This window comes from Elephas maximus, chromosome 26 (assembly GCF_024166365.1).
Source record: "Elephas maximus indicus isolate mEleMax1 chromosome 26, mEleMax1 primary haplotype, whole genome shotgun sequence".
Lineage (NCBI taxonomy): Eukaryota > Metazoa > Chordata > Mammalia > Proboscidea > Elephantidae > Elephas > Elephas maximus.
The window spans coordinates 8,295,100-8,322,101 of NC_064844.1; the positions used below are offsets into that span (position 1 = coordinate 8,295,100).

General features: G+C 39.0%; 1 protein-coding gene across 2 annotated transcripts in view; it reads left to right on the plus strand.

Annotated features, from left to right (window-relative positions):
- Nucleotides 1–27,002, plus strand: part of PSME4 (proteasome activator subunit 4) — a 95,930-nt gene that overhangs the window by 61,277 nt on the left and 7,651 nt on the right. For both annotated transcript variants that reach the window (XM_049870141.1, XM_049870142.1), the window contains exons 27-43: nt 2,423–2,554; nt 4,730–4,939; nt 5,840–5,976; nt 7,041–7,094; nt 7,368–7,497; nt 8,115–8,196; nt 11,368–11,521; nt 12,210–12,279; nt 12,946–13,071; nt 13,572–13,724; nt 19,336–19,440; nt 19,949–20,040; nt 20,716–20,847; nt 21,227–21,435; nt 21,616–21,701; nt 24,865–24,993; nt 26,122–26,277. In XM_049870141.1, the coding sequence (XP_049726098.1) occupies nt 2,423–2,554; nt 4,730–4,939; nt 5,840–5,976; nt 7,041–7,094; nt 7,368–7,497; nt 8,115–8,196; nt 11,368–11,521; nt 12,210–12,279; nt 12,946–13,071; nt 13,572–13,724; nt 19,336–19,440; nt 19,949–20,040; nt 20,716–20,847; nt 21,227–21,435; nt 21,616–21,701; nt 24,865–24,993; nt 26,122–26,277 (2,157 nt within the window). The remainder of the gene's footprint in view (nt 1–2,422; nt 2,555–4,729; nt 4,940–5,839; nt 5,977–7,040; nt 7,095–7,367; nt 7,498–8,114; nt 8,197–11,367; nt 11,522–12,209; nt 12,280–12,945; nt 13,072–13,571; nt 13,725–19,335; nt 19,441–19,948; nt 20,041–20,715; nt 20,848–21,226; nt 21,436–21,615; nt 21,702–24,864; nt 24,994–26,121; nt 26,278–27,002) is intronic.

Consider the following 27,002-nt stretch of genomic DNA (forward strand, 5'->3'; position numbering starts at 1 on the left):
CACCATGCACAAAAACTAACTCCAAGTGGATCAAAGACCTAAACATAAAGACTAAAACGATCAAGATCATGGAAGAAAAAATAGGGACAACCCTAGGAGCCCTAATACAAGGCATAAACAGAATACAAAACATTACCAAAAATGATGAAGAGAAACCCAATAAGTGGGAGCTCCTAAAAATCAAACATCTATGCTCATCTAAAGACTTGACCAAAAGAGTAAAAAGACCACCTACAGACTGGGAAAGAATTTTCAGCTATGACATCTCCGACCAGCGCCTGATCTCTAAAATCTACATGATTCTGTCAAAACTCAACCACAAAAAGACAAGCAACCCAATCAAGAAGTGGGCAAAGGATATGAACACACATTTCACTAAAGCAGATATTCAGGCAGCCAACAGATACATGAGAAAATGCTCTCGATATTAGCCATTAGAGAAATGCAAATTAAAACTACGATGAGATTCCATCTCACACCAGCAAGGCTGGCATTAATCCAAAAAAACACAAAATAATAAATGTTGGAGAGGCCGCGGAGAGATTGGAACTCTTATACGCTGCTGGTGGGAATGTAAAATGGTAGAACCACTTTGGAAATCTATCTGGTGCTATCTTAAACAGTTAGAAATAGAACTACCATACAACCCAGAAATCCCACTCCTCGGAATATACCCTAGAGATACAAGAGCCTTTATACAAACAGATATATGCACACCCATGTTTACTGCAGCTCTGTTTACAGTAGCAAAAAGCTGGAAGCAACCAAGGTGTCCATCAACGGATGAATGGGTAAATTAATTGTGGTATATTCACACAATGGAATACTACGCATGGATAAAGAACAGTGACGAATCTGTAAAACATTTCATAACATGGAGGAACCTGGAAGGCATTATGCTGAGCGAAATTAGTCAGAGGCAAAAGGACAAATATTGTATAAGACCACTATTATAAGATCTTGAGAAATAGTAAAAACTGAGAAGAACACATACTTTTGTGGTTACAAAGGGGGGAGGGAGGGAGAGGGTTTTTTATTGATTAATCAGTAGATAAGAACTGCTTTGGGTGAAGGGAAAGACAACACTCAATACATGGAAGGTCAGCTCAATTGGACTGGACCAAAAGCAAAGAAGTTTCCGGGATAAAATGAATGCTTCAAAGGTCAGCGGAGCAAGGGCGGGGGTTTGGGGAACATGGTTTGAGGGGACTTCTAAGTCAATTGGCAAAATAATTCTATTATGAAAACATTCTGCATCCCACTTTGAAATGTGGCGTCTGGGGTCTTAAATGCTAACAAGCGGCCATCTAAGATGCATCAATTGGTCTCAACCCACCTGGAGCAAAGGAAAATGAAGAACACCAAGGTCACATGACAACTAAGAGCCCAAGAGACAGAAGGGGCCACATGAACCAGAGACCTACATCATCCTGAGACCAGAAGAACTAGTTGGTGCCCGGCCACAATCGATGACTGCCCTGACAGGGAGCACAGCAGAGAACTCCTGAGGGAGCAGGAGATCAGTGGGATGCAGACCCCAAATTCTCATAAAAAGACCATACTTAATGGTCTGACTGAGACTAGAGGAATCCCGGCGGCCATGGTCCCCAGACCTTTTGTTGGCACAGGACAGGAACCATCCCCGAAGACAACTCATCAGACATGAAAGGGACTGGTCAGCGGGTGGGAGAGAGATGCTGATGAAGAGTGAGCTAATTATATCAGGTGGACACTTGAGACTGTGTTGGCAACTCCTGTCTGGAGGGGGGATGGGAGGATAGAGAGAGAGGGAAGCTGGCAAAATTGTCACGAAAGGAGAGACAGAAAGGGCTGACTCAATAGGAGGAGAGCAAGTGGGAGTACGGAGTAAGATGTATGTAAACTTATATGTGACAGACTGGATTTGTAAACGTTCACTTGAAGCTTAATAAAAGTTAATAAAAAAAAAAATACGTGGGGCTGTACTTATGGTTTACGTTGAAAAGGTTAAGTTTTCCATGTTTCTTTTGGTTATTTAAGTTCCTTATGGAAAGTCTTTGATTTTCCTTACGTGGGCAAGAGAAAAAATCTGCCTCTTATAAGAAGTAGTAACTCAGAACAAAAAGTTGATTTTAATGGTCTACTGTTTACTTTTAGTTCTGTTACCAAACAAGTCCATATCTGTTCCATCCCACCCTGGTTTATCAAAAATATTTTAACTAATGTAACCTAAACCATGAATATGGTTGGGGTAATGTGCATTCTTTTTGGTATAAAGATAATCATTTACTTGTTTTTGTTGGAATATGTGCTTTGATAACCGTTTTCTGTCATTAGGAAAACGTTTCAGTTATCACTTTGCTTTTGATAGCTCGTTTGTAAATCTTCCGTCATTCGTCTGCCATTTAATAAAGCCCTTTGCTAACGAATCTCCTTTCCCCAGGTCAGAAATAAGGCTCAGCAAACATTTTTTGCTGCCCTGGGAGCATATAACTTCTGTTGCAGAGATATCATTCCCTTGGTTTTGGAGTTCTTGAGGCCTGATAGACAGGACGTCACGCAACAGCAGTTCAAGGTATAGGTGTTTTGTTTTAGTATGAAAATTATCAAACACACAGAAAAGTTGAAGGAATTCCGCAGTGAACATCGATATATCCACCGTTCAGATTCTACATTTAACGTTTTGCTGTTTTTGCTTTATCACATATCTGTCCTTGCATCTTATTTTTTAAATGTATTTCAAAGTAAATTGAAGGCCTTCGTATACTTGATCTTTAGACCGGTATAATCTTCTTTTCGCCCTAATTACATATTTACCTGTGTTTGTGATCTGTGTTATAATGTGGAAGAATATAGAATGCTGCTCTGAGAGTTACAAGGAGCCCTGCATTGGTCTGGGGAGTTCGGGCAGACTTCTCTGAGGAGAGAGTTGGTTGAGCTGAGTGCCACTGGCTGACTAGCCTCATGGACATAGGAAAGGGGGATGTGAGAGGCCAAAAGGTTCAGAGCAGAGTTTCCAGCATGAAGGGCCTGAGGCAGGAATAAACATGGTAAGTTGCACCAACTGAGTGAAAATGTGTCTGGTTTCAGCAGGAAGGGAAGAGATGATACAAGATAAGGCGGATACTACATCCCCTAGGGAAGTAATAGCATACAGGTGAGAGATGATGATTGCTTCTGTTATCAAGCAGAAAAAAATTGAGAGTGATTTAGGAGAGAGAGTTTATGAGGATTCAGGAGGGAGAATTGATAGAACTTGGCAATTAAATATAAGGGGACTGGAAAAAGGAGGTATCAAAATTACTTAGTTTCTGGATTGTACAAGTGGTTGTTGGACATCTTAGAGGGAATGGGAAAATGGATGATGTTTGTTTGGACACATTAATTTGAAATGGGCCCCAGAAACTAAGAGGCAATGTCAAGTAGGCATTTAGGTACCTGAGTATGGAGCTTAAGATATAATCTGGATGCATGTTGATGGTAATGGAAATCTTTGGGCGGCATGGTTAAGTGTGTGGGAAGAGAGTGAGAAGGGAAGAGAGGACCAAAGGACAAGTGTTGAGAAACTCCATTAGAAATCCAAGTAGGATAGTTGAGGTCAGAAAGGTAAGAAGACATGAGGAGTCACAAAAGCCAAGGGGAGCGCTTTCCAGAGGACTCCTCAATCGGCAATGTCAGTTGCTTTCTGAGAGTCAAGATGAACTTTAAATGTGTTTTTTGAACTTAGCTTCTAGGACAAAGGTCAACAAACGGGGTAGCATAGACCCTGCTGTCTGCTTTTGTAAATAAAGTTTTATTGGAACACAACCATTTCCATTTCTGTGTGTATTTTCTATGGCTGCCTTTCTGCTTATGAGGGTAGATAATAGTAGGTGTGACAGGGACTGTATGTAGCTATTTATTAATGGCCTCTTACTAAAAATGTTTGTCAATCCCTGATGTATAATTACATGATTCAAGAATGCTGTAGAAGGTCTCACTCATTAGATGGTACATCATTGGCCTTGTCGAGTGCAGTTTAAATGGATAAAATCAGTGAATTCAAATAAGATCAAAATTCAGAAATGTTCTTGAGTGTCAACAAAGTCGCAGTCACCAATGACCTGTGGAGAACGTTCACAGGAGAGTTGAGTGCAGGGTGGGTAAGAAGCCAGGTTGGAATGAAGTTAGAGTGAGTGTTGTGGAAGTAGCAAATTATTTTGGTTCTAACAGGTCTTTTTTATGAACATGGAAAAAGGGTACCTGCTGTCGTTAGAGTCATTTTCATTAACTGGACTTCCGATGTACACAGTAGAATTAAGTAACCGAGCTTTTATATACTTAGGAAAATATTCAACTAGTGAATATTAGCTACTATTCCATAAATTATTTCAAACATGCCCTAAAATACAAAGAGAACGTTTCATGGCCTTTATGAAGCGATTCCAGCAAAATAGAATTGGAATGGAAGATACATTCTTGGAAATGACATCCTCTGACTTCTTTCTCTACTGCCTTATTAATTACAGTTCCTCGAGCAAATGTATGTCAAATGACTTGCCCTTGGAGAAAATATCAGTAGATGCCACTTACAGTAATTAAATGTCAAGTTCAGGCTTCTAAAAGTAATACTTTAGATGTGTGAAACTCTTTTACTAACCAATATCAAGCATTTGAGTAATCAGTTTTTAGTAAATTTGAAAAAATCACATAGGTGAGTTGGCTACAACAGACAGCGCCTCTGATTTCTCTGTTAATCTTTTTTGTGCAGGGTGCCTTGTATTGTCTCCTTGGAAATCACAGTGGCGTGTGCTTGGCAAACCTTCACGACTGGGACTGTATTGTACAGACATGGCCAGCAATTGTTTCTTCAGGACTTAGCAAGGCAATGTCCCTGGAAAAGCCCTCGATAGTGAGACTGTTTGATGATCTTGCAGAGAAGATTCATAGACAATATGAAACAATTGGACTGGACTTCACAGTAAGCAAAACCATTTTTTCATTCAGATTGTAGCTGAAATACTGCCTTGTTAAAATGCTTTTTATTAGTCTTTATGGTGGTGTAGTGGTTAAGAGCTACCGCTGCTAACCAAAAGGTCAGCAGTTTGAATCTACCAGGCGCTCCTTGGAAACTCTATGGGGCAGTTCTACCCTATCCTATAGGGTCGCTATGAGTTGGAATCAACTGGATGGCAACAGGCTGTGGGGCTATTCTTGACATTTGAGTCTTAACTAATGTTTTATAAAAAAATTCATTTGTTTAATTTTTCCATTTCCTCTTTGTCCTGTTAGTGCTTATTACTGTAGATAACAGGTTGAAATACCAAGTTGTAACATGGCCAGGAGAGAGGAGGTTTTCTACCAAGAGGCCACAAACGTTGTTGCAGTTAGTATCATTCGACATCTATCCGTGTCTCCTTTTTCAACGGTCACTGTGGTTCAGGACTCTAAATACGTTCCTTTTTTGGAAAGCACAGTCTTGCCATTTGCAAGTCTCATTAGATTATTTTTAAATTTTTAAAAATTTAGATATGATTCACATAGTATAAAATTCACTCTTTGGCACGTGTGATTGTATATTTTTATATCCACAGCAGTATATTTATGACATCATTGCAGCCATTACCACTATCTCATTCCAGAAGATTTTCATCACCCCGGAAAGAAACCCCATACCCATTACCAGTCACTTCTTATCCCCGCAAGCCCCCAGTCCCTGGAAACCACTTAACCTACTTTGTTTCTGTGGCCTTCCCTCTTCTGGACGTTTCCTGTAATGTGTGGCTTTTTGTGCCTGGCCTGGCACGATGTCTTCAGGGTTTATCTGTGTTGTAGCGTGTGAGTGCTTCATTTCTTTTTACGCTCTTTTCTTTTCTATAAGATTCCCAAGTCATGTGTTGCAATTGCGGAATTGCTTCAACAATCGGAAAACCCCTCTGTCAACCAGACACTGCTTAGCCCAGAAGAAATTAAAGAAGGACTTAAACGCCAGCAAGAAAAGAATGCTGATGCCCTAAGGTAATTGATGAATGGTGTACTGAGACAGGTGGTATTGTAGATAACCCGTAAAACCAAACCCACTGCCATCGCATCGATTCCAACTTGTAGCGACTCTGTAAGACAGAGTAGGACTGCCCCATGGGGTTTCTGAGGAGCGCATGGTGGATTCGAATTGCTGACCTTTGGGTTAGCAGCCGTAGCTCTTAACCACTACGCCACCAGGGTTTCCTGACATTATAGGTAGTAGGTTTTAAATATCTCTGAAATATAGACACACCATAACTACTTAATGGTTTCTACGTTGGCTGTGATACAAAAAAGTAGAATATAATTATCATGAAGATCCCTGATTTTTAGTTTTAGCTGTGGAGGTAGAAAACACCATCTTAAAAATACAGCTGTTTTAATGCCATATCTTTATTTTAATGTGATTCCTCTTTGATTTTTTTAGATAGTAGTTTCAGGAATAACTTCATTGGGACATATCAGTCATTACATCATAAACGCACTTTCAATGCGTGTATTTCTTCATGACTAATAATTCCTCTGCTCAAATTTATAATTTGGTATCAGGATATTAATAACCTGTTTTTACACCTTTGAGCCAGACAATCTAGTGATAACACTCAAACAGGAGCCTTTCTGGCTTGGCTTTGTCTTTTGTCTTCTTCTGTGAATACACCTACTTATTTTTTCTAAGATGTCTGTATAAATAATAAACCCTCATGTTATACCTACCTCGTGTATTTCAGATACCCAGGGTATGATATAGGTAAACCACCCCTAACTTAGTGGTCAGTACTTACAGATTTGCTTTGAATGTTCGCTCAAGAACAGTGTGTTACCCAGAGTACCTAGTGGTCTTCTTTGTCTTCTCTCTGCCCCTCATGTCCTTTTCCCAGCATCTCTGTTTACCCAACTGCTTTCCTCCGGCTTGTTCCTCACCAAGCCTTTTAGCAGGCTGGTGATGGGAAGTGGGGAGGGTCAATTTTGCATTAATTTGAATTTATTTTACATTTTTTGATGTACATCTAAGTAGTATGTTAAAACAATACCGCTACTGTTTTGTTTTTTTTTTTAAGGAACTATGAAAATTTGGTAAACACTTTGCTAGATGGTGTGGAGCAAAGAAATTTGTAAGTACAGTTTTGTTTCCTTAATTCTTAAAGCATTTGCCTTGAATACTATGGGGTTTTCTGCATTGAAAGACAGAATGGCCTGTGTCACAAAAATTCTAGTTGGATTCATGAATTTAGAAGACCAAAAGGGAAAGATGTGAAGGGGAAGGAAGTTTGGGGTTAATGATAGGTACAGCGTTCTTCGATAGACCCATCTAATACAGGTTTTTTTAGAAGTGGTCTTATGGGTGACGTGTCTTGTGATTCTTTTTCTTTTTCCTCCCTTTTAAGGCCTTGGAAATTTGAACACATAGGCATTGGGCTTCTGTCTCTGCTCTTGCGAGACGATCGAGTGTTGCCTCTTCGTGCTATACAGTTTTTTGTGGAGAATCTCAACCACGATGCAATCGTAGTTCGAAAGGTAGATACTTACCTTAGCTACAGTCAGTCAGTTCAATGGGTCTGAGAATATTTACCTCACCTGAAGGGTTTAAATTTTCACAACAAAAGTTACCTAGTATGTTGAGGTATATTGGTGCGAAATCTATCTCTGTTGGGTCAGAGAATAATTTCAGCAGCTATGTGAGGACATGTCGAGGTGCTGTGTATTTCAACCAACTCTGGGGTTTAGCAGGAAGGGAGTTTATAGGCTAGTGAGAAAGACTGACTTTGAAAACTGAGTTACGGTATGATGTGTTGCGGGGTAAGAAATCTGATGCACTACGTTTTGTTTGTACACTCAAAGTGTTATGACATGGAAGGGGGTTGAGCGAGCCTGGTGCGTTGCTGAGATTTAGAGAACAAGCAGGTTTAGTTTAATAAAGAAAAGGTTGAGGTTTCTAGCCTGAGAGACCAGTGTGGTGAAGGGTCAGCTGTGAGAACCCTGAGTGACTCATTTCATGTTAGATTGAGCACTCCCAGCTGTGCGGGGGGTGAGGCATTTCTGGTTTGAAAAAAGCAGACCAACTTCTTTTGTGAGTAAGGCAGCTATTTAACACATTTTAAAACTTCGATACGTGTACCTTATCTGTTTTCTAGATGGCTATCTCAGCTGTTGCTGGTATTCTTAAGCAGCTAAAACGAACCCACAAAAAGCTGACTGTCAACCCCTATGAAATCAGTAAGTACTACCAAAAGCAATAATCCTTATTAAAACTGAGAAAGTTTTCGTAATTTGAACTGTATAAATTACTGTGTTTTTTTTTAATTAATTTTGTTGAGAGTATTCACAGCAAAACATACCCCAATTCAGCAGCCTCTGTGTGTACAGTTCAGTACCATTGATGACATTCCTCAAGTTGTGCAGCCATTCTCACCCTCCTCTGCTTAGCTGTTCCTCCTCCGTTAACGTAAACTCACTGCCCCCTAAAGTTCCTGTCTCATCTTTTGAGTTGCTCTTGTCAGTTTGATCCGATATAGACAGATTCTAAAAGAGCACAAGTGCTCAAGGCAGACATTCTTTATTAATTAAGCTAAACTCTTGTTTGGCTTACAGAAGACTTCAGGGAATACATGTTACCTGCTTCTACAGCACAGTGGCTCTGGGTCTCAACTGTTGTTCTGTGGATATTAATCAAAGTATGAGACACTGTTATGAAGAGGGACAGTTGGCTACTGATAGATAGCATTCACAAAAATATATTGATTATGAAGATACAGAGAATCAGTGTATTTTTATGAGTATCTGTCCATTTTGCACACTCTGGGCATACATGTCATTGACTTTATATTGTTTATCTCACACTCTGGAAATTATGTTGTTTATCAGTGTTTCAAATACTTAAAATGCTATGACCAGTAATTTATCAGTAGGGTAGGTGATTCTCTCTGGGTGGTGGGATTACGGACAGGGTTAATTTTCTTTATACCTTATTGTATTATCAGAACCTTTTGGGTAGTAATCTTATGTAACTATTATAATCATAAAAAAGTAATAAAATATGATTTTAGAGAGAAAAAGTGAATTATTGTTTTAATTTTTTCTACTGCCAAAGTCTACCTCTCTGCTAACTTCGGGGGCACTCAAACAGCTATCTTCCGTTCTTTTTCCACACAGAGGGGATGGCCACGCGCACCCCATCTTTACTTTGCGACGCTGTAAAAATAGTGTTAACTACATCTGGGGAAGGCGTTGTTTACCGTCCTCCCTACTGGTAATCTTCCCTTTATCCTCACTTGAAATATATTTGCGGTCCAATATTATAAAAATAATACTAACTTTTAATATTAAGCAAGGCACAAAGAAAACAGCCTGTATTTCACGTAGTCTAGGTAGTCTGTTATAGGTCGTATCTGAATTATTTTTAAGTACAACGGGAACATTATTTCAGGAGCGAACAGTTGCTCTGTAATAAAAAAAAATCTAAAAGCAGCGCATGGAGTAAAAGCCCTAGTCCCTCTCCGCTCTGCCCGGTCTCCGTGTGTAAACACCGTTACTACGTCCTTCAGTCGCTGGTTGTGTGTCGTGGGTAGTACGGGCTGCAGTGAGCCTCAGTGTGAATTTTCTACACAGATAATATTTGCCTGTGTGCTAAGTCAGAAAGGATGTCACTGGTGTGGTTGTTAAACTCTTTTTTCCCCCCCATGAGTAGTGTCCTCTTGTTCTTAATTTCAGGTTTTTGGTCTCAGTATTTGGTCATAAGGGCTCTTCATATATTTATGATACATATGGTTATATTACTCATATATGTGGGACATGTTACTTTTTTACCCTGCTTGTCCTGACTTTGTGTGTGCGTGTTCATCAAAAAATTAACTTACGTAGCAAAAAAAAAAAATGGGGGTGATGGTGGGCACTTGTAGGTCTCATAGCATGCATGGAAAAGTATTCCTCTCTCTGGTATTTTAAGAAGATTCACTAATGATTTTCTTTATACATTTATGGTTAACTTTTACATTCAAAATTTTTATCTTACACCTAGTACCTAGATCTTGTTTTCTAACCACCAATCTCCACTAAAAGGAACGAGGGCTTTTTGGAAGGAACTGATTTCAGAGCTGTGGTTGGGAAAGGCAGGAACACTTTGAGCCAGAAAGTAAGGCAGTGCTCTAGAAATGATGGGAACGTGTGAAAGGACAGAAGAGACCCCTCAAAACAACTCTCCACTATCAGTTTGCATATCAAAATAAATACTGATAGTGATAGATTATAACCATTAGGTTAAAATAAGAAGTAGTGATCACCCCATATTGATGTAAATGACTAAGTTAACATGGGGGCAAAGAAAAGCTTTCTTTTTAGAGTGACAACTAATAAATGAAATGATGGAATTAGGAAATTATCATTTGGGAACCACCATAATAATTGCTTCAGAAAAAATTCACTGATGCTAAAACAAGAAATGAGAGGCAGGATGTTTATATAGTTTCAAAACATACGTTTTCATAAGCTGCTGAACAGACACAAAAGGGAACAAGAGTAGCTTTACAGCAGAGAAACCTGGCAGACAGTCACCTCCATCAAGTGACCAAAGGCAGCACTCTGAGTAACGGACAAACCAATATTGTGCACCTCCTGGTAGGGCATACCAAGAAGGGCGTGACAGCACTTCTCTGTTACTGACAAAAGCCCATAACCTGAATCTAATCATGAAGAAAGACCATACACACCAAAATCAAAGAACAATAAATGGCCTGTAGTCTTCACGACGTCAAGGTCTTGGAAGACAAAGCCTGAGAAACTGTCCCAGGTTAAAGGAGATTAAAGACGCACAGCTAAGTGCACAACTTGATCTGGGTTGGATTGTAGACCTGGAAAAAATGGTTTGAAGTTTTTTTCTTTTGTGATAAAGGGACGTTAGTGGAATAATGGAGAACATTGTAATAAAATCCATTGTTGAGGTAATTTTTTTTTTTTTTTTGAGAATTTTGATTTAGAGAATGTTCTTGTTTACAGGAAATATACACTGAAATTGGGAATATTTATGTTTACTCACATGGTTCCAAAAAATACACGTGTATATGTGTGTAGAGAGAGGGAGAGGCAGGAAGTTTGGGATATCTTGGTAAAGGATAGGTGGAAACTCTTTGTGCAGTTTTTGGTAGAATGTATGAAGTAAAGATCAAACTTGATTTTTCTCTCCCCAAATAAATATTCCAAGCCTAATCTATCTTTTCCTCTCTGGTTTGACATGCTCCCTGAATTATTCTGTATATGTGGCTTTTGTCTCAAGGAAATTTTAATAGATTGTCTTATGGAAACAAAGTTAGCCTGGTATTATTGGTTGAAAGTTGAGAATAATGGTTGCATGAGCAGTTCTAAAGTCATCCAATGTGATTTTCCTTTCTGTAGGTGGCTATCCCAAACCAACACAAATTCTCGCTGGTGACAGGCCTGATAATCACTGGTTGCAATATGATAGCAGAAGTGTGCCGAGAACGAAAAACGAATGGGAGTCAAGTTGCTTTGTAGAAAAGACTCACTGGGGGTACTACGCCTGGCCACGGTAAGTTGTCGCTTAGTGTGCACTTTATTATATAAACAGCCCATCTATATTTTATCATTTTTCGATTTTGGGGGAAGTTCAGAGACATGAGGCAGTTAGAGATGTTTTGCTACTGAAGACACACGCACTCTTTTTTCGCTTCTTTCTTCCTCCCTTTTCATTTTCCTCCAGCCAATGCCGTGCCTTGTTCCTGCCTCTTTCCTTGTCTTTCTTCTGGAACCCACTTCCTTAATCCCACTATTATAGGGCTAAGGAGGTTGTTAATAAAACCATTGCTGTCAAGTTGATTCCGACTCAGCAACCCTGTAAGACAGGTAGAACTGCCCCATAGGGTTTCCAAGGAGCGGCTGGTGGATTCAAACTGCCAACCCTTTGGTTAGCAGCCGAACTCTTAACCACTGCATCAGCAGGGTTCCAAGGAGGTTGTTAATAGCTGCTCTAAATTATACTCGTACTGTGAATAGTACCCACGCCTAAACTAGCCTAGAGAATTGCTGGCTTGTCTCATTGGTGACTCTGCTGATCTGTCATAGGTTACAGTGACCTGATAGCTTTTAAGACTGAGACTGTTACTGATGTACTTGTGTCCCCAGACTTAGCAAAAGTTCCTAAAAAGTACCTGCTTATGCTTTCTGTAAGACCCTATTATTTTTACTGTGCTTTTTACAAATATACTCTTACTGTGTAGGAACCTGGTTGTTTATGCTGGTGTGGAAGAGCAGCCTAAGCTTGGCAGAAGCAGAGAGGATATGACAGAGGTAAGACTGCATTTTCCCCACATGTAAACCCTTGGCTACCCTTGTTCAGTGCGTCTTACTTTGCTTTTTTATCGCAAGCCAGTAACAGGCACTCAGTAAGTAAATATTTGTAGATTTAAGTGGAAACTCCAGAGTCTTCATAGATCTTAATTGTTCTTCACTTTGAAGGTTAATTAAGGGCTTTTAAGTTCATATATTCCACAAGTTAATGGTGTTGTAGACTTTATTTTCTGATTCTGAACCAAGGTTACCTTTTAACTTCTGGTGTTTTATAAATATGAATATGGTGTGTTAGGGTTTGGGTTACAGTGTGGGCGATTTTCCTCAATTGCACAGAAGGTGACACATAGCATTAACCCTCCCTTTCCCAGGCAGAACATTTGTTGATTTTAATTCGCGGGATTCGAAACGGGGTCCAGACTTGAAGATCGGCGGGAAAACTTGTAGCTACTCTTGTTGTTTAAAATTTAGCACTTCTAGTCGAGACAGTATTTTGATTCTAGAAAGCATTATAGCCTTTATGGGAACTGAAAATTCATTAGAACAAAAATTCAGCCTGCCAGTGGCTACCAAGATTTTAGGATTGAATTTTAACATTTTCAAAATCATGTTTTTAAATAGATTTTAAATGCTGAATGTTCTTCTTTTTTTTTTCTAACTTTATAGGCAGAACAGATTATATTTGATCATTTTTCTGATCCTAAATTTGTTGAACAGCTAATTAATTTTCTATCTTTAGAAGACAGAAAAGGAAAAGATAAATTTAATCCCCGACGTTTTTGCCTCTTTAAGGTAACTTTGTTATTTATATATCATCTTTTTAGATACATAATTTATTTTATGTTGTTGAGAATTATATACCTTCCTCATAAGGCTTAGTGACTGTGTAGTTTGTCGGTTCATAAGTTTCAAAGTATTTGATCGAAGTTTGAGTTTAGCTGCAAAGGCTTTGCAGTGACTGTCAGTCACATTGATCTGGTTTCAAGGCCCAGGTCTCCAGACAAGCTATTTAGTGTTTATCTGCATGTTTGTGATTAGCACCAGAAGGAACAAACCACAAATACTAGGTGCAGTTGGCATTCATTTGCTTGTTTAAACTGCGATGTTCTTGAGGTCAGAAAAATTGTAGAGTGACAGTATTTTTATCATTTTAACTTAGACAATCTTAAAGCAAAAAGCGGGGAAGATGTGAGGTGTTAAGCACAGTAGTAATGCAGAAAATCGTAAGCATAGTGTAACTGAGATGACACTCACTTGAGTACTGGAGAGCTTTCTTTCCTTGGATTCCGTAGGGTCTGTTCAGGAACTTTGATGATGCCTTTCTGCCGGTTCTGAAGCCCCATCTAGAACGCCTGGTTGCAGATTCACACGAAAGCACTCAGCGATGTGTTGCAGAAGTTATAGCTGGTTTAATCAGAGGCTCTAAGCATTGGACATTTGAGAAGGTAATAAAACTGCATAATCTATTCATGTCGCATTTTCCAACACATCAGGTGCTCATACCTAGAGTATGAAATGTTCAGTTCCATAAAATTTGTCAAATAAGTATATACTGCATTTGAGTAGTAGTTGTTTTTTTTTTTTTTTTTCATTTTATTGTGGTGAAATGTGTGTGTTTGTGAATAAATAAACCCAGCCCGCTGCCACTGAGTCAATCCCAACTCTTAATGACCTCACAGGACAGGGTAGAACTGCCTCGTAGGGTTTCCAAGGCTGTAAATCTTTACAGAGGCAAAATGGTGGGTTCAAACCACCAGCCTTTCGATTAGCAGCTGAGCGCTTTAACCACCGTGCAACCAGAGCTCATAGATACATATAAACAAAAATAAAGTAACCATTTTTAAGTATACAATTCAGTGACGTTAATTACGTTCACCGTGTTGTACAGCCATTACCACCGTTGCAAGTTTGTCATTATCCGGAATAGAATGTGGTACCCCTAAGCAAATAACTACCCATAGCCCTCTCTTCTAGTCCCTGGCAGCCACAGATAAACTTTGGATTTTGTGTATTTGCATATTCTGGGTATTTCGTATAAGTGGAATGATACAGATAGTTTTCCTTTCATGTCTCACTTATTTCAATCAGCCTGACGTTTTCAAGGCTATGGCTCAGTAATACTCCATTGTATGTAAAGGCTACATTCTGATTACGCGTTCATCTGTTGGACACTTAGGTTGCGCTTCCATCTTCCAGCTATTGTGACCCATGCTGCAAAGAGCGTTGGTGTGCAAGTATCCGTTTGGATCTCTGTTTTCAAGTTTTTTGGGTATATACCTAGGAGTGGAATTGCTTGGTCATGTGGTAATTTCGTGTTTAACTTTTCAGGGAACCACAGAACTCTTTCCCACAGTAGCTGCACTGTTTTTACATTCCCACGGGCAGTGCACAAGGGTTTCAGTCTCTTCAGGTCTTCGACAACACTTTGTGGTTCTGTGTTTTTCTGCTGGTAATTAATCCTAGTCGGAGTAAAGTGGTATCTTATTTTGGTTTTGATTTGCATTTCCCTAATGACTGGTGATGTTGATCGTCTTTTCATGTTCTTCTTGGCTATTGGTGTATCTTTTCTGGAGAGGTCTGTTAAGTCCTGTGCCCATTTTTTTATTTGGTTTGTTTGTCTTTTTGTTATTGAGTTTTAGGAGTTCTTTATATATTCTGAATTTTAAGTCCTTATCAGATACATCATTTCCAAATACTTTCTCCCGTTCCCTAAGTTGTCTTTTTACTTTGTTGATAATGTCCTTTGATGCACGAAAGCGTTGATAGTGATGAAGTCCAGTTTATCTGTTTTTGTTGTTGCTCGTCTTGCTTGTGCTTTTAGTGTCATGTCTAAAAATCAGTTTCCAAAAACAAGGTCTTGAAGCTTTTACTCCGTGTTTTCTTCTGAGAATTTTATGGTTTTAGCTTTTTAAATTTAGGTCATTGATTCATTTTAGGTTAATTTTTGTCCACTACGTGTTTTGATTATTGTTATCTTCCTGGTATGTTTTGAAATTGGGAACTGTGAGTCTTCCTACTTAATTTCTTTTTTCAAGATTGCTTTGGCTATTCGGGCCCCTTACAGTTCCACATGAACTCGAGCATTGGCTTTTCCATTTCTGCAAAAAAATGGCTGTTGGTTTGTAAACTTTCACTTAAAGCACAATAAAAATAAAAAACATTGGAGGAAATAATAAACAACAACAAAAAAAGGCTATTGGATTTTTGATGGGAATGCCATTGAATCTGTAAATTTCTTTGGGTAATATTAACATCTTAATGATATTAAGTCTTTCAAACCATGAACATGGGATGTCTTTCCATTTATTTCGGCCTTTTAAATTTATTTTAGCAAAATTTTACAATTTGCAGTGTACAAGTCTTTCTCCTCCCTGGTTACTTTATTCTTTGAGATATATTGTAAATGGACTTTTTTTTTTTTTTTTTTTTCAGATTGTTCATTGCTGATGTATAGAAACAACTGATTTTTGTGTGTTCTTGAACCCTGCAACTCAGCTTTTATTAGCTCTAGTAGCTATCTTATGGATACGTTGGGATTTTCTATATATAGAATGTATCATCTTCAAATAGAGGTTTTACCTCTTCTTTTCTGTTTTGATGCCTTTTATTTCTTACCTAATTGCTTTGCTTAGAATTTCCAGTGCAATGCAGAATAAAAAAAACCAAACCAAACCCATTGTCGTCGAGTCGATTCCGACTCATAGTAAACCCTGTAGGACAGAGTAGAACTGCCCCTTAGGGTTTCCAAGGAGTGCCTGGTGGATTTGAACTGCCGACCTTTTGGTTAGCAGCCATAGCTCTTAACCCCTACGCCACAGTGTAGAATAGCTGTGGTGAAAGTGGACATCCTTGTCTTGTTCTTGATGTTAGTGGGAAAGCTTTCAGTCTTCCACCATTGATTATGATGTTGGTTGTGGGTTTTTCCTAAATGCCTTTTATCCTGTTGAGAAATTTCCATTCTAGTCCTAGTTTGCTCTGTGTTTTTATCATGAAAGGGTGTTACATTTTGTCAAATGCATTTTGTGCGTCATTTGAGATGAGCGTGGGGTTCTTTCCCTTCTCTTTACTGATACGCTGTATTACCTTGGTTTTCCTATGTTGAACCACCCTTGCGTTCCTGGCATAAATTCCACTTGGTCATTTAATATTTATAATATGCTGTTGGATTTGGTTTGCTAGTATTTTGTTGAGGACTTTTGCATCTATTTTCAGGAGGGATATTGGCCTGTAGTTTCTTTACCTTTGGTGTGTTTATCCGGTTTTAGTGTGAGGATAATTCTGGCCTCATAGAATGAGTTAGGAACTGTTCTCTTCTAATTTCTGGGAGAGTTTGAGAAGGTCTGGTGTTAATTCTTTAATTGACTGGTAAAATTCACTGGTGAAGCCATCTGGTCCTAGATTTTTCTTTGGCGTAGGTGGTTTTTCATTCTGAGCCAGTCTCTTCCTTTGCCTTAGGTGTGCTGAGATGCTCAGTTTCTTCCTGAGTTAATTTAGGTTGTGTGTTTCTTTAGGTGTGCTGAGATGCTCAGTTTCTTCCTGAGTTAATTTAGGTTGTGTGTTTCTTTAGGTGTGCTGAGATGCTCAGTTTCTTCCTGAGTTAATTTAGGTTGTGTGTTTCTTTAGGTGTGCTGAGATGCTCAGTTTCTTCCTGAGTTAATTTAGGTTGTGTGTTTCTTTAGGTGTGCTGAGATGCTCAGTTTCTTCCTGAGTTAATTTAGGTTGTGTGTTTCTTTAGGTGTGCTGAGATGCTCAGTTTCTTCCTGAGTTAGTTTAGGTTGTGTGTTTCTTTAGGTGTGCTGAGATGTTCAGTTTCTTCCTGAGTTAATTTAGGTTGTGTGTTTCTTTAGGTGTGCTGAGATGCTCAGTTTCTTCCTGAGTTAATTTAGGTTGTGTGTTTCTTTAGGTGTGCTGAGATGCTCAGTTTCTTCCTGAGTTAATTTAGGTTGTGTGTTTCTTTAGGTGTGCTGAGATGCTCAGTTTCTTCCTGAGTTAATTTAGGTTGTGTGTTTCCTTAGGTGTGCTGAGATATTCAGTTTCTTCCTGAGTTAATTTAGGTTGTGTGTTTCTAGGAATTTGTCTGTTTCATCAAGTTGGTGTACTGGTGTTCATAGTGTTCTCTTAGAATCCTTTTTATTTTTATAGGGTCGGTAATAATGCCCCCACTTTGGTTTCTCATTTTGGTTATTTGCATCTTCTCTCTTTTCACCTTGTCGATCTAGCTGAAGGTGTGTCTGTTGAGCTTTTCAGAAAATGACCTCTTGGTGTCATTGGTTCTCTTTGCCGTTTTGCTGTTCTCTATTTCCTTTATCTCTGCTCTAATCTTTATCATTTACTTTCTTCTGGTAGCTTTGGACAGAGCTTGTTCTTCTTTTCCTAGTTACTCAAAGGTGTAAAGTTTTAGGTCATTGATTTGGGATCTTCTTTTTTAATATAAATGTTCAGAGCTGTGCATTGCCTTCACCGCGTCCCCTAAGCTTTGCTATGTTGTATTTTCACCTTCGTCGTCTCTAAGCCTTTTCTCATTTCCTTTGTGATTTTTTAATAGTGTGTTGTTTAATTTCACGTGTTTGAAAAATTTGTGGTTTTCCTTCTGTTACTAATTTCTGGGTTCATCTCATGTGTTCAGAGAAGAGTTTTTGTATGATTACAATCATCCTGAATTTATCGAGACTGTTTTGTGACCTAACATATGCTGTATCCTGGGGAATGATCCAGCTGCACTGGCGAATAGCCTGTATTCTGCTGTTGTGGGCGGAGTGTTCTATAATGTCTGTTAGGTCTTGTCATTTACAGTGTCATTCAGGTTCTGTGTTTCCTTGTTGATCTTCTTTCTAGATGTTCTGTCCAGTATTGAAAGTGGTGCAGTAATGTCTCCAGCTAATATTGCAGAACTGTCTCTTTTTGACTCCTGAAGTTATGTTCATGGTTTTGTCATCTTTCATAATTGGTGAGGGTTTCTATTCAACAAGGTTAGCTTGCTAGCAAAATGTACCAGCCTGAATATAATCTAGTAAAACATCAGGAATGCTTGAATAGAAGGGAGTCCACCAGAAGGAAACAAAGTATTGTTTTTGGCCAGTTTCATTATACTTTCAAGAAGTCTGTAAATTTTTACTGTATTGATGTAGTTATACATACTTAAGTCACCTATTACGTGAAAGCATTTATTAGTTTAGTTTACGATGTTGCCTTTTATGAAACTGTTTTAATGGCACATGTCACACATATCCTTGTCATCTTGTCGCTGTCATTCCTAGAGCCATTGTTGGCTTACCTGTCTTCTAGGACTCATCTTTCCTTATAAGGTATTTGAGAGACGGCATTTTTTTTTAATCGGTGCCTGGTGCCTTCACTGGCAGTTTTATCCCAAGCCTTCTCTCCCCGTTTGTCCAGTGTGTGTCCTGTTGACCAAAACGTAGTCCCTAGGCCAGCAGCAAATGGCATCATTGGGAGCTTATTAAAAGCAGGATCTCAAGCCCCAGCTTGAGCTAATGAATCAGAATCTGTGTTTTATCAAGATCCCAAAGTGATTTGTATTTTCATTAAATTGTGAGAAGCACCAACAGAAATATATTCACAGCCTCTGTACAGCTGAACACCTTAAAGGCTGTTTATGGTAATTTGAGGAGCCGTGGTGGCATAGTGGTTACGCAGTTGGCTGTTAACCAGAAGGTTGGCTGTTTGAATCTACCAGCCGCTCCGCAGGAGAAAGATGGGGCAATCTATTCCCATAAAGATTTACAGCTTTGGAAATCCTATGGGGCAGTTCTGCTCCATCCTGTAGGTTCACTGTGAGTCAGAATCAACTCACTGGCAGTGAGTTTGGGCTTTGGTATAGTAATCTAAGACTTGTTGTACCTCAAGCAGATGACTAAATTAGATCTGGGTCTACATGATGATGATACAGTGAGGTTACCGTCTCGGATTATTGGGGTGCTCTAAGAAATAATTTAGACGAAGTATCAGTTTATATGCGTGTGTTCCAGGAAAAGAGAGTTTTGAAGAAACGAAGTTTAAGTGTTACTAACTTCTGCCTGTGTATTTTGTTCTGAGTAGGTGGAGAAACTTTGGGAGCTGCTGTGCCCTCTGCTTAGAACAGCGTTATCCAACATTACGGTAGAAACTTACAACGACTGGGGGACTTGCATAGCAACGTCCTGTGTAAGTCCTCCTCTTTACTGTGTGTCCATCTCTTCTGTTCAAACTCTGTCCTACCCTGTCTCAGAGTGTATGAAATCTCGCTAAGCTGCTGGATTCTTGAAATTTTGTTCAATCTTACATGATTGGAGAAGCCTTGAGCAAGAAATTTACGTCATTATTATACCTTCTGTGCTGTGGCAATGCTTTCTTTTATTAAATAAAAGTCAAATCATCTATCTGGAAATGTAACTCACGGATAGTAAAAGCCAGGTGACACAAGGTTATAGTTGTCATTTCTGACACCGGATGTGCCAGTAGCTAAGAAAATTTTAACACTGCTAATCTTTCTAACATGTACTCTGGTGTTACATTTTGATTCTGACTCACCTATCAGTTTTATTTTGGTATTTTTACCACTCTGCATTTAAATTATATGTAGTTTTAATCCATCTAAAACAATTGGATGTAGTTTATTTACATAATTGTAGGTCCTGTCCCTGTTTAATTGTCACTTTATATTTCGTCCCAGGAAAGCAGAGATCCTCGTAAACTTCACTGGCTTTTCGAGCTGCTGCTGGAGTCACCGCTGAGTGGTGAAGGAGGATCCTTCGTAGATGCATGGTAACTAAAAAGAAAACCTATAAGTGGAAGTGAACTGTCTGCACTCCTAAGGCTCAGTGAAGTAATTACTGTCATCTGGGAGATGACAGTCCAGCTCGCCACAAAACGTTTTACTAGTAGAGTTATTTCTCATTTGGGAATAAGTAGGAGAAATGGAGGCAACTCCAGCAATTCAGACAGAAGTTAGATTCAGCCTCCTCTGCTCCGATGATACTTCTTCATCAGGTGTTACCGTTTTTCTCTCTTCCTTATCAAGAAAGATAGAAATGAGAGAGTAATCCTTTTAAGGACAGCTGTGCTTGGTGTGGCACGAGGAGCTGGAGAGAGAGTCAGTGGACAATAGAAAGAAATCTGGTTAACCCTGTTAACAAGAAGAAGAAGTACTTTGTTAATTGGGGAGAAGTCTGAAATCTGATGCTCAAAAACTAACTCAGTGAGTGTTCTGAAGTCACTCTTTCTTTTGACTGCATAGTCATGGGGATGAAATGGAAATACAGAAAAAACAATGTTTAAAAAAAAAGCTTCATGAAGATGTTTCGAATTGTGGTTACTTTATTATTTGTTAGGTGAGAAAATGAAAAAAATTGAAGTGAAATTGAGACATCGTTAGTCTATACTTTCGATTTGTAATCACAGAAGAAGCTCTAACACAACATTCTTACACTTTGATTTTAGCCGACTTTACGTTCTACAAGGTGGCCTTGCCCAGCAGGAATGGAGAGTGCCTGAACTATTGCACAGACTACTGAAATACTTGGAACCCAAACTCACCCAAGTTTACAAAAACGTCAGGGAAAGAATAGGGAGGTAGGTAGTATTTTCTCTGCAGTCCGATATACCTCAATTTTTTTTTAATTTTTTATCTGACATAATACATATTGGTTATGTTGTCATTGAGCTTCATGGTATACTCTTTGTAACGTTTTGTATTGTGGGAAATCAGATAAGACAGTAAACATGGACTAGGACATCAGCATGCTCACCAGCCATAGAGTGGGCAGTCCCCAGATCCTAGTTCTTAATACTTCAAAATATGAGGCTTCTTGTTTTTATACATAGGCACAATCTAAGGCCCTCTCTAGGGATTGTCTTGGAAAATTTTACCTTGGTTGGGCCACCATTTTTGAACCTTAGTTATATTTATAATGTAGGATCTATTCTTACTCTTACGTATTTTATTTTACAGTGTGCTGACCTACATATTCATGATAGATGTTTCTTTGCCAAACACTGCACCAACAACATCCCCCCGTGTCCCTGAGTTTACTGCTCGAATCCTAGAGAAACTGAAACCCCTCATGGATGTGGATGAAGAAATTCAGAACCACGTTATGGAAGAGAACGGAATCGGTGAAGAAGATGAACGAACTCAGGGCATCAAACTCCTAAAAACTAGTGAGTGTCTAAGATGAGTAGAAACTCACTTGAAAACTGACATTTATCTTTATTGTCCTTTGCACTTGTGTGTCCAGGTTTTTCACAGGCTCTAGGTAGGTATAAGCGGCTTCGTCGTCCTTCTGCTGCTACAGTGTAGAAGGTGAGTGTGACTTGTATTCTGTGCTTGTTTCCCAACAGTATTGAAGTGGCTGATGGCGAGCGCAGGAAGGGCCTTCTCCACAGCAGTCACGGAGCAGCTCCAGCTTTTACCTTTATTTTTTAAGGTAAGGTTATGGCTGAAAATAAAAATGCATCCTCTTCTGACCTTCAGAAAGAATTTCTGTTGTCCGACGACTGACAGGGTTGAAGACACTGTTTGAATTTTGACTGAAGTACAATAATCACGGAAGAATCCACCGGTGAGAGGAGTTTAATAGGTGAAAATCTGACAGGCAGAATATTGTTTCACTGGTAGCTTATTTCTGAGGAGAGAAAATATTGATCCCTAAAAGAAAAGCCACAATGAATTTTTGAATATAGCCATTTCTGACTTTTTTCCTCAGTGTATGATAAACCTTGAGATCAAAATATTCAGTATATGTGTTTATTTTACGATGTTAGACAGCTCTCAAATTGGTTCTGACAAATACCTGCAGAATTCTGTAATTTGTCTGTGGTGATCCTGTACTAACATTTAAATTTTATTGAATGGAAGGCCTAACATGAAGTGGTATTTTAACGATTCATTGAGTCAGAGAATGAGTGAAGTTTTATTAGTCTCGTAAAACTAAAGTCACAGACTGGCTCATCCAGCTTGGTAGCTTGCGATCATGGTCTTGTTGGCTGGGATTAGGAAGACAGTGTGGTCTTACTGCACATTTGGAAGGCTTGACAAAAACATCACCACTGCTTGACAGTTACTGGTCAGTACAGTTATTATCATTTAAGAAATGAGGGTCCTTATTATTGTTCATGATACGCTAAAATTTTGATTTACTCCCGCATGATTTGTCTTTGGGAAATGTCAAAGAGAGAACTCTACTGGTAATTTTCAAAGGATTTGCTACTAAAACGCGTTTGAATAGTTCACCTAAGTTGATAAGACCCTTGGTATTTTGGCAAAAAATAATTTATTTTTGCAAATTAAAACTATACTGAGGTAACTTTTTTTTTTAACCTATTTATTCTACTGGCAAAAATCCAAATGTTCGACATCATACATTAAATGGTAAGGATATCCAGAAGTGTGCGATACAGACAGGCAGGTGGCAGTGTCTAAAATTATATGCATTGGCTTTTTGACAGCAGTCTTTTTTCCACCCTTCTATCCCAGAGAGACACTGGCAAAAATATGAAGTGACTGTGCACTAAGCTGTTAATTTTAACACTATTTCAAAAGCAGAAGCCTAGAAATGATTCAAGTATTGATTGGATCTGGAGGGGCTCTGGCTAAATAATTGTTGCCACATCTTACATGTGTTAATACGGCATGACCTTCAAGATACATTCTTAGGTGAAAAAAGAAATTGGAGAGAACTGTGGCTGTCATGCTACCATTTATTAAATAAGGATTGGGATCACAGGAGGGAAGAGATGCGTGTGTGTGACGTGCGTATATATTCAGAAAGAAACAGGACACTGCATCTGAAATTCTCTAGAGGATACTTTACTTGAGGGACAAGATTACCAAAAACCAAGCCCGTTGCTGCTGATTCGGTTCCAACACGTAGCAACCCTGCCGGACAGAGTGGAACTGCCCTGTAGGGTTTCCAGGAAGCGGCTGGTGGAGTCAAACCGCCGGCCTTTTGGTTAGCAGGTGGATTACCTAACTGTATCTTGTACTGTAGATTTGTCTTGGGAACCATAAAACTATTTCACATAATGGGAAAACAAAATTAAATGGGAAGAAATCCCTAAAAAATACAAACAAAGCAAAATGAAGTAAATGAACTCTAGGGTGTATCTAGTTGATGGGATGAATACCCAGAGCAGTGACTTAAAAACACATAAAATCATTCATGCTGTCCAGGGTGTATTCTTGGTCATTATGTCGGTTTGACGCTATTGTGTATATTGTATAATAAAAAACAAATACTGTTAATAGTAACTAAGATGTTTAGCATAAGAAACGAGGTAACATACGAACCTAAGCGATTAAATCTCAGTACTCCTAAATTTGAATTAAAAATGTCAGTATGATCTCATGATGTATTTCTTTTTAGAAAATATGCTTATATTCTAGTTTTGTCCACCAAAAAAACCCTGAACCACTTAACCATCCCACTGGACGGACCAGGGCTCCTTGGAGAAATTGTTAATTCCAAGTTCCGAGCAAGGAATGTGCAGGATAAACCAGAAACCACAGAAGCTGCCAGAGGCTCCTGGGTCACGTTAAAGGACTCAGAAGCCAGTTGGCGGGGGCCCTTATTAGGCAACGAAGGAATTTGACCAGCAGTAAAAAGAGTTAACTGTAATGAATTAAAGCCACCAAATTTGATGAAATTCATTGGTTCATAATGATATTTCAAAAAATTAAACTTGATTGTTCACTTTTGGAGGATAGGCTATCTAGATAGTTAATGAGAGAAAGCTTTTCTGTATGTAAGCGCTCCTGTCACTAACACGGAAGGAATGACTACCGTTATTTTGCAAACCTCTGTTGTTATGATGGATCGTCATAGAAGGTGAAAACCGGGTATCACACTACCACACGTGTTGTTCCCCAAAAATCAAACTTGAATAATTCAAACCTCTAGATCCAACTGGCCAATTTCCAAGCAATACTGGGACTCAGGAAGTTGGTAATGACGCCACAGGGACGCTGCCAGGGAAGTCCACAGTGGAGGAAACACAAAACAAAGGACTTTGGTCCCCCCTCCCCCAATTAAAAAAAAGGGGTGGGGGAGGGGACAAGGAATTTTCAAAGAGGGTGGGAAGAATTTATAGGATAAGAGACTTCAGAGACGTATCATCCAAATGCAATGTGTGGTCATTGTGTTGAATCTGATTTCACAAAACCGGTTATAATAAAACATGTATGAGAAAGTTTGAGAACTTACCGAATATTTTATATTTAAAGCTGCTGTGAATTATGTGTGGTGATGTCATTAATGGTTTTCTTAAGAACCCATATCTTTTAGATACGTACTGAGATGTTTCTGTATAAAACCTGTCTGGGGCTTGCTCCAGTAATTCAGTTGGGAGAGGGAGGGTCAGTAGGGCAAAATGAAGATTATCCATGAGTTTCTCATTGCCGAAGAGGTGATTGATTCATGGGGGCTCGTTGTGCCATTGCCATTATTATACTGCTATCTTGTGTCTGAAATTTTTCGCAAAGCTGTTAAAAGGAAAAAAGTGATTTTTTTTCCAGATTATTTTTTTTGCCTTTTATACTTGGTGGCAGTTATTTTTCAGTGTGTGTCTTTGGTTCATTTTCTTGCTTTCTAGATTGCCCCGGTGGAAAATGACAACAACTATGATGAGCTGAAAAGAGATGCAAAGTTGTGTCTGTCCCTCATGTCTCAGGGGTTGCTTTACCCTCATCAAGTGCCTTTGGTACTTCAGGTGCTAAAACAAGTAAGGCATGACTCTAAAACACTTAGGTCTCTTGGTGAGAGTTTTGGTTTACCGTTCTAAAACTTTCACAAAGCCAACCGCAGTGCGCACAGCACCTTGGTTTTTTTGTTCTTGAATTTTTTTTTTTGGTATGAGAGAGAAGACTTATGTGTTGACCAAAGAAATAGATCTAGATTCTGTACCTGACTCTGCCACTGACTTCCTTGACCTCGGCAAGGCACTGAAGCCCAGGGTGCTCTCTGCATGCGAAGAGCTAATTACTGAACCTCCTTGGATACAAAGTGCTTGGGAGGGGAGGGCACAGGGATTTCCCGTCACTCTCTTCCCTTTGTCAGCTCCCTTCTATTCCCTGGTTGGTGCAGAGAGACCTCCAGTGACTGTGCTGTAGGAGATGGTGTGCCCTGCTTTATTTGTATTTCCACGAGTTGTGTAATAGAAAAACGGGCATGTTCCGTGGCTGTCAGTCGTAATCAGATTAAGTCTGGGCACCACTGAAAAAGTATTTTTTAACAGTCCAAAATTATTTTCTTCTGGTAAAAGTTAGTAGTTCTCAAACTTGTTTGCGTTCAGAACCCTACCAGCTGCTGGCAACAGCCAAATAATATGCAGCCCTTGGAGGAATTACTGAGATGGGATAGGACTGGTTTTAATGAGATACCAGTGGGTTAATGATGAAAGTCAAATTTACCTGCCTAAAGCAAAACAGACATAATGCTATTAAAATTATGTAGTCATTAACAATGAGTAGTTCTGGTTTTCATTGCCATCAAGTTGATTCTGACTCCTAGTGATCTGAGAATAGAACTGCCCCATAGGGCTTCCAAGGAGCACCTGGTGGATTCAAACCACTGACTTCTTGGTTAGCAGCTGAGCTCTTAACTACTGTGCCACCAGGGCTCCTCTAAAATTGTTCCCTTCCCTTCACTCTCACCCATTTATACATTCTGAATAGCTTTACCTGATATCACTCGTGCCACATTTTATATGAAGGAAATATGATGCAGGCTTGCCATAACTATACCTGTGGATGTAGAGTTAAATTAGAATATTACATTATTTGTAATGTTATTGTCCCCTCACCATGTTCTTGTCAGCACTGTTTTCATCCTTCTTGTTTCTCATTCACAGACAGCAAGAAGCAGTTCTTGGCACGCCAGATACACGGTACTGACCTACCTCCAGACCATGGTGTTCTATAACCTCTTTATTTTCCTGAACAACGAAGATGCGGTTAAAGATATCAGGTGGCTGGTTATAACTCTTTTGGAGGATGAACAACTAGAGGTAAAATTTAAGTTACAACAAATGGAAATTCAGTAAAGAAAGCAGCACAATATTTGCACACTGATATGATGTGGTGGAGTCTCTTAAAGTGTAAATTACTAAAAGTAACTTTTCATTTTACAGCAGCCCTGTGTGAGTAGTCTCGATACCCCAATCCTGATTTCCTGCAGTGCAACTAGTACTCCATATTTAGTTTTCTGTCAGAATTAGTTAGTACTCTCTCTTGGAAAAAAAAACCTGCTAACTATAAAGTGAACAGTAGAATTACTCACACCTTCAAATTTACTAATCCCAGTTTTTGGACTCTCGTAAGAAAATGCTTTGCAATAGGGAAAAAAGTTACAAGAACTAAGAATATTTTGGAGTGTAACAGTGAAAAGTGTAAAGTTGTCTAATCAGTAGTTGACTGTAAAAGTACATGGTGGTATGTCATTGAGCTTTGTAGGAAATAGTGCAGCCAAGGGTGAAGTGGTAAAACATTTTATGATGTATTTTCTATCTAACAGTGTGATGAAAGTAGCGGAGAAAATGCTGTAACCAAGTACACAGACTATCTACTGAAATGATGAAAACCTTAGGAAAAAACCTTTTGAAGGAACACAGAGCAGAAAAGTCAAGTGTTTTTTCAAATTATTATTGCATACCTTTATGAATGTTGAATGGGAATTTTTTGTGATTTATATGAGAACTTTTTACCGCTCTTTATTTTTTGGTCTTTCTAACAC